General features: G+C 41.4%; 1 protein-coding gene across 1 annotated transcript in view; it reads left to right on the top strand.

The window, feature by feature from the left end:
• Positions 1 to 5101, top strand: part of Ccdc138 (coiled-coil domain containing 138) — a 63197-nt gene extending 58096 nt beyond the window's left edge. The window contains exons 15-16 of the mRNA XM_028782011.1: positions 2484 to 2622; positions 4535 to 5101. Coding sequence (XP_028637844.1) covers positions 2484 to 2622; positions 4535 to 4700 — 305 coding nt within the window. The 3' untranslated portion in view covers positions 4701 to 5101. The remainder of the gene's footprint in view (positions 1 to 2483; positions 2623 to 4534) is intronic.
• The last annotated feature ends 8553 nt before the right edge of the window (positions 5102 to 13654 follow it).

The following is a 13654-nucleotide window of genomic DNA, read 5'->3' as shown; positions in this document are numbered from 1 at the left end:
CCCTCCCTCCTTTCCTCCCTCTTTCCTTCTTTCCTTTCTCACTTGCTGTAATTCATTACCCTACTTGTTGATTTGCAGTTTTATTTCCTAGGTATCTATTTTCTGCAGTTCTCTGCCCCATGTCTGAAGTGCAGCTGGAAAGGTTCTCTCCCATGCTCTGGGCTGTCTGTGGGCTCTGCTGGTCTTCCTCTGCTGTGCAGATGTCTGTGGGCTCTGCTGATGGCTTCCTCTCCTGTGCAGATGTCTGTGGGCTCTGCTGATGGCTTCCTCTGCTGTGCAGAAGCTTATTTTCATGTAGCCCCATCTGCTGATTTTGAGGGCTAGTTTTTGTACTCTTGAAGTTATGTCTAGAAAGTTTTTGCCTACCTTAGTGTCTTGAACAGAATTCCCTGTGTTTTTATCTAGAACTTTCAGGTTTTATTTTTCTTTCATTTCTACTAGTACAGTGTGTTTTGTGTTTGATCATACATACTCACTTCTCCAACTCTTCTCAGATCCACTCTCTCTCCTATCCACCTGTTTGTTCTCCTCCCACCAAGACCAGTTGGTGCTGCCCAACTGTTCTTGGATGTGTGCTCCTCTCCTGGAGCTTGTTTGGCTTAGCAGGGATTACACTCTTAGAGGAGAGGTCTCTCCCTCTCAGCAGCTACCAGCTGCTGATCGCTTATGGTTAGGGGTGGGATTTTATACCTAACTTCCCACTTCATGCTGAGATTTGGTCTGGTTTGGGCTTGCGCAGGTCTTGTGCATGCTGTCACAAATGCAATGAGATATATGTGCAGCCACCGTGCTGTGTCCATGGGATACTGTTTCCTTGTGTCATCCACTCCCTCTAACACTTGCACTATTGCCTTCTCTTCCTTGGTGATCCCTGACCCTCGAGAGGAGGACTGCAGTATATGTGTTCAACTTAGGGCCGAGCATTTGCATTTTCTGTACCTTGGTCAGTTGTGGGTCTGCGTGTTAATCAAAATCTAGTACAAATAAAAGTTTATGGTAAGCTGGTCAGTGGTGGTGCACACCTTTAATCCCAGCACTCAGGAAGCAGAGACAGGCCTGGTCTACAGAACAAGTTCCAGGATGGCCAGAGCTGCGCAAAGAAACACTACTTTGGAAAACAAAAACAGTTGAACATTTATGTCTGTTTAGCAAAATAATAATAGTAGGTAGTCTTCCCTAAGGCCTGAGTCCTGTTTAGCCATAGGTTCTTAGCCTGATGACAGTGATAGGTATAGTTTCGTAGTTCTCACAGACTCCTTTCTTTTTCCACCAGCTGATTTCTGTTTCCCTGGCTTTCCTTACAGTTTAGATTTTGTTGCTTCAATAGTGTATTTTAATCAATACTGTCTCAAGATAGTAACATACAAGCCTTCTAAGTTGTGTTTCTACATATAATAAGCAAGATGAATGCAAAGCTATTGTGGGTTTATATAAGCAAAGTCATCTCATTTCCTCTCTTTTAAGTTTGTAATTTCTTTTTTGTTTTGATTGTTTTAGTTTTTTATTTTGATTTTAATTTTTCAGATAAGTTCATTTTTATGTGAAATTTAAAGGTTTTGTTTATTCTATGTTTTGAGATTATTATATAGTTACATCATGACCCTTTCCTCCTTCAAACCCTCCCATATGTCCTTCCTTGTTTTTTTTCAAGCTTGATGCCTCTTTTTTCATTAATTGTTGGTAAACACATATGTGCATAAATAAACACACACACACATGCCTAAATACGTGAATACAAGCTGCTCAGTCTAGAACGTTACACGTATGCTTATGTTCAAGGTTGAGTATTTGGTATAGGTTAAGCAGTAGATAGGTGTGCTCGTCCCTGGAGAAGACTCCCTTCCCCCAGATTCTTAGCTGCCTGTGGTTCTTTGTGTAGGTCTAAGGCCTCATGGGTTCCCCCCCCATCCATGTGGTATGACTTTTGTTGTCCTTGTTCAGCTCATGTTTAAGCAGTCCTGTTGGTGAGACTTCATAGCTGTAGCTTCTGACATCCGAGGAGAGTCCCACACAGACTCCTTGATCCTCAGGTTTCTGCCTGCTCTTCCACAGTCATTCCTTAAAGTCTTTATTCTTAGGTTTCCAATCTCTGTTAGGACTCTTCCATTCATCAGCTGTTACACTCAAAATGCTCTTTCCTATCTAATACAGAGTTGTTATTGGGGTTTTAAAGAAAAATAATTTATACGTAACGGAATTTCTTATTTACAATCACTAAACTGGGCTTCCAGTTAGAAGTTTATTGAAGAAACATGTTCTCCTTTTCCTTCAAGCATGCTTTGTATGAGATAATAACCTGCTCCATGTGATGCCCAACAAGAGTTTACTTTTGCTTTTCACATGGTAATTTTGTCCTAAAGTTTAAGGATGAAAGCATGACCATTCAAGCCAGTGTTGATGCATGACTCACAAGGTTTTGGCTTTGCTTTTTTAATTTCCTTTTAATACTCCTTAACAGTAACGCACAGTGACTTGTTTTGCAGAGTCCCTGCAGCCTTTCCTGGAAGCCTGTAGCAACTCTTTGTTTTTTCGCACTTGTTCTGTGCTGCTGCGAACCCCTAAACTTGATCTTCACATCCTAGAAAAGCTCAGCATTATCCTACAGAAGCTTTCCAAAATCAAGTAAGGAAGTCTTTTTTGGTAACATTTTTAATTGATAATTATATTGTGATCATTATTGGGGCTGCCTTTTCAGTCTCAATTTCAAGCTAGTTTTACTTTGATTATTAATTCTAATTTGATTATTATTTACAATCTATAGATTTAAAGATTTAAGAATCATGAATATTAATTACCAAAGACCACATATTTGGGGCTGGGCTAAGGCTCAGCAAGTAAGAGTAGTAACTTCATAAGCATGAGTACCTGAGTTCAACCCTCAGGACTCACATAAAAGGCTAAGTGTGGCTGTGTGCGCCTTTGAGCCCAGCACTGTGTGGGGATGTACTATGGGGATAGAGACAGGGGGATCACCAGGCCTTGGTGGGTACCAGCGTAACTCCAGGCTCAGTGAGAGACCTTGTTTTAAAGGAATAAATCGGAGAGTGGTACATAGTAGTATGCCAGACATCTTCCCTTGTCCTTTATGCATATACCCACCTGCACATGCCTGTACCAAAACACGCACACACAACCATGCACACTCACACTCAAACGTATGCTCACTCTCTCACACACTATTTCTCATACACACACCTTAAAGACACAGACAGATTTAATAATGGACATTAGTGTTTGAACATATAGTTGCTTCTCAATTGGTTCAGTTCATCTAAGAAACCTATAAATATCAGAGACAGCATACAGATCCAAGAAAAAGGCTTTCTTACTTAAGATGTTGAGAAGGAAACTATTTATATATTGGGGATTGCTTTTGGTTTTTATGATAATGGTAACCCAGGACTAACTGCATGGCTCTTCCACTAAGAACAAGTTTATTAATCAAGTGATAATATCAGAACAAGTCACTGCACACTGATATTTTATATAAGACAGATGAGAAAATCAAAGTGATAGTAAATTTGCATTTCGGTGCATATGTGTGTGTGTGTGTGTGTGTATGTCTGTGTGTCTTATGTCTGTGTGTCTGTATGTCTGTATGTGTATCTGTGTGTCTGTCTGTGTGTGAATATGTATGTGTGTATGTATGTCTATGTGTATGTATATCTGTGTGTCTATGTGTGTGTGTGTGTGTGTGTGTTATGTGTGTGTATACATGTGGGAACTCAAGGTTGATATCAAGTGTCTTCTTTTTTGAGACAGGGTCTCTCACTGAACCTGGAGCTTACTGATTGGCTAGGTTACATGACCAATGAGCTCTGGGAAACCACCTGTCTCTACCTCGTTTAATGCTGGGCTTTTTGATAATTTCTCTGAAGAGGCAGATACACTCAGATAAGAAAATAAAATATGGTAGGGTTCTGTTTTACATTTAAGATAGGATTCTAACTAAAATGAAATTACTGAATGCCTTCTCCTCTTCTTTCGTCTTTCTCTTCCTGCTCCTCCTCTTCTTCCTCTTTCTTCTTTGTTTCTCCATCTCCTTTTTCTTCTTTTATTTTGTAAGACAAAACATCTCTATGTAGCTCTGACTATCTTAGAACTTGCTGTGTAGACCAGGCTGTCCTGGAACTCAAATCTGCCTACCTCTGCCTCAGAGTCCTGGGGTTAAAGGTACGCACCATTACACCAAGCTTGGATGTCTGTTAGAGAGAATAAGTAGTACATTACCATTTTAGGTCCTTAAGGTAACTGTTGGGTTTTGTCTGACTGTGGGAAGCAGGGGCTCCTTGTTCCTAGGAGTTCTTCTGTCAGTGAGTAGGGATCAATTATCAGGATATAAACTATATTCTTTTTTTTTGCCTTTAATGTTTTTTCACTCTGGGCTTAGCTCATAAAACCTAGTTTTCTTAGTATCTTAATCCTGTAGTCAGCCATTTTCTCCCTTGTTTTAAGAAGCAAGTGCTATTTCCTCACATTTGCATAAGTTCTCTGAGTTTATAAGTAATTAAGTAATATGCCCATTCTTTTACAGGAGCAACAAGAAGCTCTTTGAAGTTTTTACCATACACCTAATGCTTCAGGAAATACAAAGGACAACACATCCAGAGCACGCCTTTCTCTGTATTAATCTCAATTCAACTTTGTTCAATCTGGGTTTGACAAAATGTAACTCCCTGGTCGCCAGTACAAGCCATTAGAAAAGTGTCTGTATGTGTGTGTGTTTGTGTTTGTGTATGTGTGTGTGTGTTTGGTATATGTACGTATATGTGTTCTTTATTTGTAAAAGTGGAAAAATCACTAAATTACTCTACAGAGTAAAATTATCAACAGCGTCATTTATCATGAAAGATATCTAGAAAGAAGTTTTAGCTGTGTAAATGAGACCCATAGATGGTATGGATGTTTTAGAATGTTTCAGTTTAAGGTAATACTAATGTACAAGATGGCTTTTCCAGAATTCAAGGCATCAGGGTCAGAATTCAAAGCAACAAGGTTACATTTTGTAAAAAAAATATATTTTAGGAAAAGTCTTTCTTGAAATTATGTGGTTATTTGGAATATGGTTTGTCCTTATGTGGAAATAAACTATTTTTCCATTAATATAGTAGAATCCCTTCTTTTGATAACATTTTTTTTATTGAATATTTTATTTATTTACAATAAAGACAGGGTTTTTATGTAGTGCTGGGTGTCCTGGGACTGGAACTCATAGCCTCCAACCTCTGCCTCCCAAGTGCTGGACTAAAGGGATGTACCACCTCACCAGGTAAGTACTTCTCTTGTATTTGTTCATTCTGTTTTTCTTTTACCTTTAATTGCATTGTGGTTGTTGAGCAGGTATTGTGCTGAGCAATAACTTGAGCCTAAGAGTGTTTATGGTTTATACAGTATTGTTTTATGAAATTGGATGCATACGTGTTAACAGTCATTATGACCTCTTGATGTTCTCTTAAACAACATGGAGCGACCATCTTTACCCTTTATCACTGGGTTGAGCCTGTTTTGTCAGACATTAAAACCCTGGCACTTGCCTCTTAGGTCCATGTATTTGGAACATCTCTTGGCATCTGTCCTACGTAGATTTCTATTGCTGTGATAGCACACTGAGCAAAAGCAACTTAGGAGGAAAGGACTTTTACTCACACTTGCACATCACAGCCTGAGGACAGTCAGGGCTGGGACTGAAGCAGGAACCTGGATGCAGGAGCTGAAGCAGAGACCATGGAGGAATGCTGCTTGCTGCCTTGCTCTCCGTGGCTCACTCGTCTTGCTTTTTTATACAACCCTGGAAAGCCTGTCCAGGAGTTACTCCACCCATAGTGGGCTGGCCCCCCAACACCACTCAAGAAAATGCCCCACATACTTGCCTACTAATCAGTACAGTCTGGGTAAGCATCTCTTTCCCTAACTTTAGAAAACTGTCTTTTTTCTTCTTTAATGTTTCTATGCCTTTAGAACTAGATTCCCTTTCTATGCCTCTTGCCCATAGGTTTGATAGCAGAGTGTCGAATATATCTTGGATTTCCCACTGACATCTTCTGATTTTTATCTTTGTCCTTGCTTGATTATTCCAGTTCTGTACTTTATCTTCAAGCTCAGATAGTCTATCTTCTACTTGGTCCATTCTGTTTCTGAGACTTTCTACAGAGCTTCTTCTATGAATTAGTATGTTTGTCATTTCCAACAGTTCAGATTATTTTTTCTTCAGAATTTCTAAGTCTTTTTAAAATTCCCCTTTCATGTCTTACATCAGCTTCCTTATTTTATTAAGTGGTTTATCTTCTCAGGCGATTCAAGAACATATGAAAAAGTTTAACCATGATCAAGTTGACTTCATTCCAGACATACAAGAACAGTTCAACATGCATAAATAAACATGCAGTAATGGGAAACATTACATAAATGGACTCAAAACAAAACTCACAAGATCATCTCAATAGGTGCAAAAAGGGCTTTTGACAAAATCCAACAGACATTCAGGATAAAAGTTCTGAAGAAAGGGTGAATAAAAGGAACACATCTCACTATAATGAAGGTTATATGTGGCATATTTATAGATAACGTTATAATAAATGAGATAAAAAATCAAAGCACTTCCAATCAAACTAGGAATATGATATGTGTGCCATCCTTCTCCATTCTTGTTCAATACAGTACTAGGAGTCTCAGCCAGATCAGTAGGACAAGGTATAAATAAAAGGAATACAAATAAGAAAAGAAGGCATTAAAGTTTCCTAATTTATAGATTCTGTGGTTTATTGTATATAAAAGAGAACCTAAAGACTCCATCAGAAAACTCTTAGACTGATAAACACTTTCAGCAAAGAAGCAGGATGCAAAATCAGCACACAAAAACAGTGGCTATACTGTATATCAATAACATTTCAAGGAAGAAATCAGGAATAGAATCTCACAATTGTCATGAAAAGCATGTCTTCTAACCAAGGAAATGGAAGACTTCTATAATGAAGAAAGGAATGGAGGAAGGCACTAGAAGATGGAAAGACCTCATGGACTAGAAGGTTCACTGTTATAAAGATGACTATCTTAATAGAAGCAGTCCACAGATACAACGTAATCCTCATCAAAATGCCAATGTCATTAATTAGTAAAGAAGAGGAAGAAGAGGAAGGAAGGAAGAAAGAAAGAAAGAAAAAGAAAAGAAGCAACATCTTAGAATTCACCCAGAAGTTAAAAGTCTGGGCTTAGAGCCTTCCCTCACCCTCTTCTGTACTGTTCCTTGATTTCCCAGTGGTGCAGATGTCCATATAGGGTAGAACACTCCATCCTTTATCCGTATCCTTGACACTTTGGCCAGTTGTGTGTCCTGTATTAACTGCCTCCTATTGCAGTAAGAAGCATCTCTGACAAAAGCTTAGTGTAGCATTAATTTCAAATGGCAGACTGAGAATTCAGAATAATGATGTTGAATAAACTGTGTCTCCTTAAAAATTAGCTTTAAAAAATCTTGATAACTCAAAACCTTAAAATTAAGTAATATTTATTTATTAAAAATACCTAAATTGGTGGGGCTGGAAAGATGGCTCCCTAGTTAAGAGCATACTGACTGGTCTTACAGAGAACCTGTGTTCAATTCTCAGTATTCACACGTGGTTCACAGCAGTCTGTAACCACAGTTCTAGGGCATCCAGTGCCCTCTTCTGGATTCTCCAGGCACTAGACATGCATGTGGTATATAAACACATCCAGAGAAAACACTCAAACACATAATTTCTTTTAAAAATAATAATTTCCAAGTCAGTTGAAATTCATTGCTGTAACTTTTCCTGTCTTAAAATTGAAACATTAACAGAAACCTTCTGTTATGGAATCCAAAGCCTACTTAAAGATTTGTTTTTCTTACATAATTCTCATCAGACTGGTCAGTTCCAGTAGAAATGTAAACATCAAAGGAGTTAACTCATTTAAGACTTAAGAAGCAATACTTTATGTCTTAAGGTTTATAGCTGTTTACACAAAAGTCTAAAAGCACTTCTGGATAAATCTATAGGAGCTGGTTGAGAGGAGGCCAAACCAGAGGAATGTCTGTGGCTGTTGTTGCTGTTGGTCCTGTGAGATAAATATAGGATCACATGCAAGGTGGCCCAGTGTGTTCTGAGCATTGTCTGGCATCCAACTTCTCATCTCTTTCAGACACCAGAGCTACACCCGTGTGTTTTCACACACATTAGATATAAGTAGCTAGGGCAGGAGAGTGAGCCGATGTGGACCTGGGTATCAAGGAGCTGGGGCTGCAGACAGAGCTGTTGCAGCCTTCTGTCACTTGTCACCTTTGCTGCAGATGCAAAGCCACTGCAGAGCCATCGGTCCTGGTAAAGAGAGGGTGCAGGCTGTCTGCTGCTAGTCTGTCTGCTGCAAGTCTGCTTATAGCGTTATGTGGGCCCCCTCTGTACCTACTCTGCACTCTTCTGGCAGGAGGCCAACCTGAACTTCCTACTGGACTTGGCAAACCTCAAAGGACATCAGACCTTTAATTTTCCCACTGTTTCCTCAGATTCAAGCCCTACAGGGTCTATCCCTGTAAGAACTGAAACTGAAAAAAGAAACAATGAAAATTCAGGCTGACTTCACTAGTAAGAGGCAGACCTATTTAGCCTGTAAGGGGCATCCCAGGCCCCCGAAGCACTGTGATTATAATGTAAGCACGCATAGCACATGATGGGAGTGGGGCTTTTATAGTTGAGGGTAAGTAAGGGAAGGACAGGGTTTTATTGGGGACAAAATAGGGGAAATAAGCTGGTTTTTTTCTAGTTAAGTTTGTATTTTAGCTACAGGAGAAAAGATAGGTCTGCTCTCTGTTTCTACAACCACGAGGGCTGGAGTCAGCTACTTTTTCAACCTTTGAGAATTATGCAAATAGCTGGCTTCCTGGAACTTTGAGCCCAGTTTAGGGCCTTGGTTTTAAGGAGAGGTGGAAATTTCCCTTTTTCTAGATCAGAGTCACTCCAGAGCCAAGAATCCCAACATAATAATCCCTCCTGATCAGGGAGTAGTTGCATCCAAAAAAAATGGTGCCCCACATATATATGGATGCTGCCATGTTTCCCACCTCGATGACAGTGCACTAAACCTCTGAAACAATGTGCCAGCCCCAATGAAAGTTTGTCTTTATAAGAGTTGCCTTGGTCTTAATGTCTCTTCACAGCAATAAAACCCTAACTAAGATGTATATATGTGTATATGTGTGTATGTGTGTTTGTATCTCTATCTCTATATCTGAGGGGAGTATTGACATTATCTTGTCTAGTGTGGTAGACTGGGTGATAGCAGAAAGCACTCCAAGCAGAATCTTCGTATAGAGTTTAAACAACAAGGTAAAAATGTATATATCTGGAGGAAGGGGAGGGCCTGTCTGGAGTAAAACTTGTTGAGATTTTTGTGCCTGGTTTCTAAGTCTTTGGGCCCTAAACTAGTTCTGATTAGTTGGTGTAGAAGCAGCATTATTTCTATAGGCGAGTGCCCATCCCTCTGTGGACTGTAGGCAGGAGGTCTGCCCTCTGTAGTTTTGTCACTTCTCAGTAGCCAAAGAACCAAGTAGATTCTGAAGGGTGTCAGACTGATCAGAAAGTTCCTCAAGGTTTTCTCAGAACTGGAGAGCCAGAAGTTAACTGAAGTAAAGATTCCTAGGCCTGCCACTCAGGTCCAAGCCTACAGAGGATGCTGAGAGTTGTTAGTAAGGGGATGAATCAGATAACTGTTTTTGGTTTTATTGGAGTAGAGGGGCCAGCATGGGGAGTGGGCTGTCTGGAGGGATGCGAGAAGTGGTAGGCAAGAGCCGGCCAGGGTATCCACATCCCTGTCTGGTTACCAGGCAGATATAGGTGGGCGTTTGACCAGCACATCCAAAGCAGCCCTGTGCTGTGGGAGAGCCGAGAGGAGAAGGTTGAAACAGGTTACTGGGCACAGTTCACCTTTCCAGTTGTGCCATAAGGAAAAGGAGTGTCCTAGGGACAAGGTGGTGAACGCTTGTAACCTGATTAGGCAAGATTAGTTAATTGTGGGGGTTTCCTGAATTAGGTGGAAGGTACTAGTGTCAAGCAAAGCGGTAAGGTGTGGAGGTGTGGAGGTGTTAGGAGCCAACAACTGGGAGAGGAATATGATGTGAATGGGGGGCAGATTTGGGTTTGGGGGAAGACTTAACTAGCCCTGGGAAATTGGGTCTCTTCTCTTGTCCTTAATGATATTGGAAACTTTTGGTAGATTCAAACAGACTGAAGGTCAGAAGACAGACATTTTCTGAAGAACTTGGTGTATGGGGAGTCTTACTGATTCTTTTGGGGGGAAATACAGTAAAGACAAGGATTCCTTGACATGGCAGGAAACCGACAGGAGGGGTGAGGGGAAGGGAAGCAAGGCCTGTGGACACATAAGGGGGCCTGATAAGCTAGGGCTACCTGGGCTTAGTAAGGTCCTTAAAGCAGGCACCGTGGGAGGAGGATAGTTTTTATGCTGTAGAAACTCTGTTGATCATGATTCATTTTTTTGAGTCCTCTAGACCAGTCCAGAAGTCTCTATGTTTCTGGATTGAAAACCAATGCACTGCACACCCTTTTTAGTTTGTTTGGTATTGTATGTGAGGGAGAAAGTAAACAGGTGAAATGGCTCCTTGGTTGGGGGGGAGTTTTATTGTAAGAGAGAGAGAGAAAGAGAGACAGAGAGAGAGAGACAGAGAGAGACACAGACACACACACACACATAGAGAGAGAGAGAGAGAGAGACAGACAGAAAGAGACAGACACAAAGAGACACAGAGACAGAGACACACACATACACACACAGAGAGAGAGAGAGACAGAGAGACAGAGAGAGAGACAGACAGAAAGAGACAGACACAGAGAGACACAGAGACAGAGACATAGAGAGAGAGAGACAGAGAAAGACAGAGACACATACATACATACACACATAGAGAGAGAGAGAGAGAGAGAGAGAGAGAGAGAGAGAGAGAGAGAGAGAGAGAGAGAGAGAATGAATACAACTAGAGGCACCCAGAAGCGTCCAGAACATAGAAAAAGCAGCAGCAGACAGTAAGTATATGACCAGAACTAGAGACGGGAGAATACTGAGAATAGTGAGGGCAAGGAGAACAGCCTTGTTGTTATAAGGAGAATAGGAATCTGGAACAGCCTTGGTGCTAGCATAGTGCTGGAGTAATGGGTGAGGGGAGCAGGACCACGAGGCCAGCATGGGCTTTGAAGTATAGAATGAGTACTGTGAATAGGGAACGTAAGAGTCTGGAGGCCAGCATGGACTTTGAATCCTTCTATAGTTTAAGTTGGGCCTAAACTCAACTCTGAACCAAATCAGGTTACTGGGCGCAGTAACCCTTTTTAAGGGGAGTAGTGTAGGATAACCCTTGGACCTGACATGTGTATATTTAAATTAGGAAATGTTAGAATTAGGAGTGAGATGAAACCCAGAGGAAGTATGCCAAGCAGGAAGAGGTATGGGAAATGCCTGGCCTGCTGTCTGGGAGAGGTGAGGTGAGACGGAGACTTTAAACTTGATGACCAGGGTGGGAGTGGTGTTCACCTTATTCCCAAGCCCAGGAGGCATCAGCAGGGGGGTCTTTGAGTCCGAGGCCAGTCTGGCCTATAAGGTGAATTCCAGGACAGCCAGGGGTCTGGACAGAGAGAAATCCTGCCTTCAAACAAACAGCAAACAAAAGTTGTGCTGTCAGAGATAATTTCATTTAGGTAGTTTGGGAAAGTATGAATCTGAATGTAGGTGCTCTGGGAGATGAGTAAGGTGTCTCAGGTGACCCAGCACTTGTGAGCAAAGCAAGGGTAAATAGAGAAAAAAATAGGTTCCTAACAGCAGGTAACAGCTTTCTCGATGGAGGGCAGCTAAGGGGATATTTTTAGTCACATCCATTTTCTGGGAATTGCTTTGGCTAACATAGAAAGCATCAGGTTTATTGTTAGTCTGAGAGTCTGTGAGAGTCCAGCATTGTGACCCCTATCTCCAGATGTCAGCCACTGAATTTGTGTTGTCTGCAGGCCCATTAGCCACTAGATTTATTTGACCCTTTAGGGTTTAGTGACGAGGGAGGGGGGTGTGAAAGAGTGACTAAAAGAAAATGAAGAGTCAGTGTGACAGACAAACTCTGTTTGATCAAGGGTGACGGAGAGGAAGCTGGCCTGTAACTAGAGGGTGTCAATGGCATCCAGAAGTTTGTCAGATGTTGTGACTGGTCAGGGTATACGCCAGAGCCCCAGTTGTATTGGATCAAGATCAATCATTGGAGGGTTAGAGACTTCCAAAGAAGTTTCCTCTGGACTGGAGAAAGCCAAGAGATTCAGAATTTGGAGCTGTAGAATTTGTTATATAGGTGTGGGGGCAGCTTGAATTTAGACATCCTTGGAGTTTTGCTGTTGTCAGTGTAGTGAGTATGACTTTATGACTTTCCATTTTTGTTGTAGGTATTTGATGTGTGGAACATTGAGATACACCTATTTTCCAGCCTGAAGATGGAGGTTTTGGGTTAGGTAGAGAGTATTGGAGTATTGGAGCCTAGGTCAAGAGGATTTGTTTGTTAGGTATTGTTGGAGGTATTGGAGGAGTGGAAGGTGGAGTGGGCATAGGGTTAAGTGTTGAAAGAAAAGAGCTGATATTCTCAGGGTTATGAAGGATCTGCCATATAAAAGTTCAATGGTACTTAGATTTAAGGGCTTATGTGGAAGGGATCCTTAAAAGGACCAGTGGGAGGCGTTTGATCCAGTCTAAGTACAAGTCTGGATAGTTTGGCTAGGAATTCTTACTATACAGTTCATGTGTTGTTGTACTTTGCCAGAGGATTTGGAGATGGCATGGGATATGTAGGTTCTTTCTGATGTTGAAGAACATGGTCAGAAATTGTGAGATTTAGGAGGTAGTCTGATTGATGAGGAGAAGGGAGGCCAAGTCTTGGTCTTATGTCTGTGATAAAGACTTGGGCAACTGTGGTTTCTGTAATAGTCTCTGACTGTTGTAAAGAGAAGCTTCCTTGATGAAGGGTGAAGACTACACTTATCTGTGGATATAAGGGCAAATGTCTATAGAGTGTCATTAGAGAAGATGCTGGCTTAAACTATTGGTTGTAGATTCTCCTCCAGTAGCCATAATTTCAACTAGCACTGAGTAGTTAGCTAGGTTTCCATACCAGGCATGGTCTTTCTCTTGTTGATTGGATCTTAGGTCCAAGGAGAGAGCTGTTGGTTACTGCCAAGGTATGCGTGCCACTACTGCACCCTTAGGCTTATTGTGTCATGCTGGTTGTTGATGTAGTTCCTGGGTGTCATAGCTGGGCAGGACTGTTGGTTCCCTCCCTCCTTTGGAAACTTATATGGCACCTGCTGATATCATAAAAACTAGTCCTTAGGGATGGGCTTTAAAGTCAGGGGTCTCTGCGCCCTGTTTATGAAGTACATGGTGTCTTTACCAATCAGGATTTACCTTCCACCTCTGGGGATGGGGTGTGTAACCAAGAGCAACAACAAGAGGCTGTATGTCTTGGGAGTCTCTTGGACAGCCCTGGCCAACAACTCAAAAGAAGGTTCCTTATGTCTGGTGTGGAGGGTTTTTTGTTTAGCCGGTCTTTGGTATCACTGGGTCTTGAGATGCCCCTCTTGCTGTTGAGGCTGGTCTGAAT

The sequence above is a fragment of the Grammomys surdaster genome, unplaced genomic scaffold, assembly GCF_004785775.1.
Source record: "Grammomys surdaster isolate TR1022 unplaced genomic scaffold, NIH_TR_1.0 655, whole genome shotgun sequence".
Classification (NCBI taxonomy): Eukaryota; Metazoa; Chordata; class Mammalia; order Rodentia; family Muridae; genus Grammomys; species Grammomys surdaster.
Note: the sequence above shows the minus strand (reverse complement) of the source record. Positions and strands in the feature narration are given on the sequence as shown.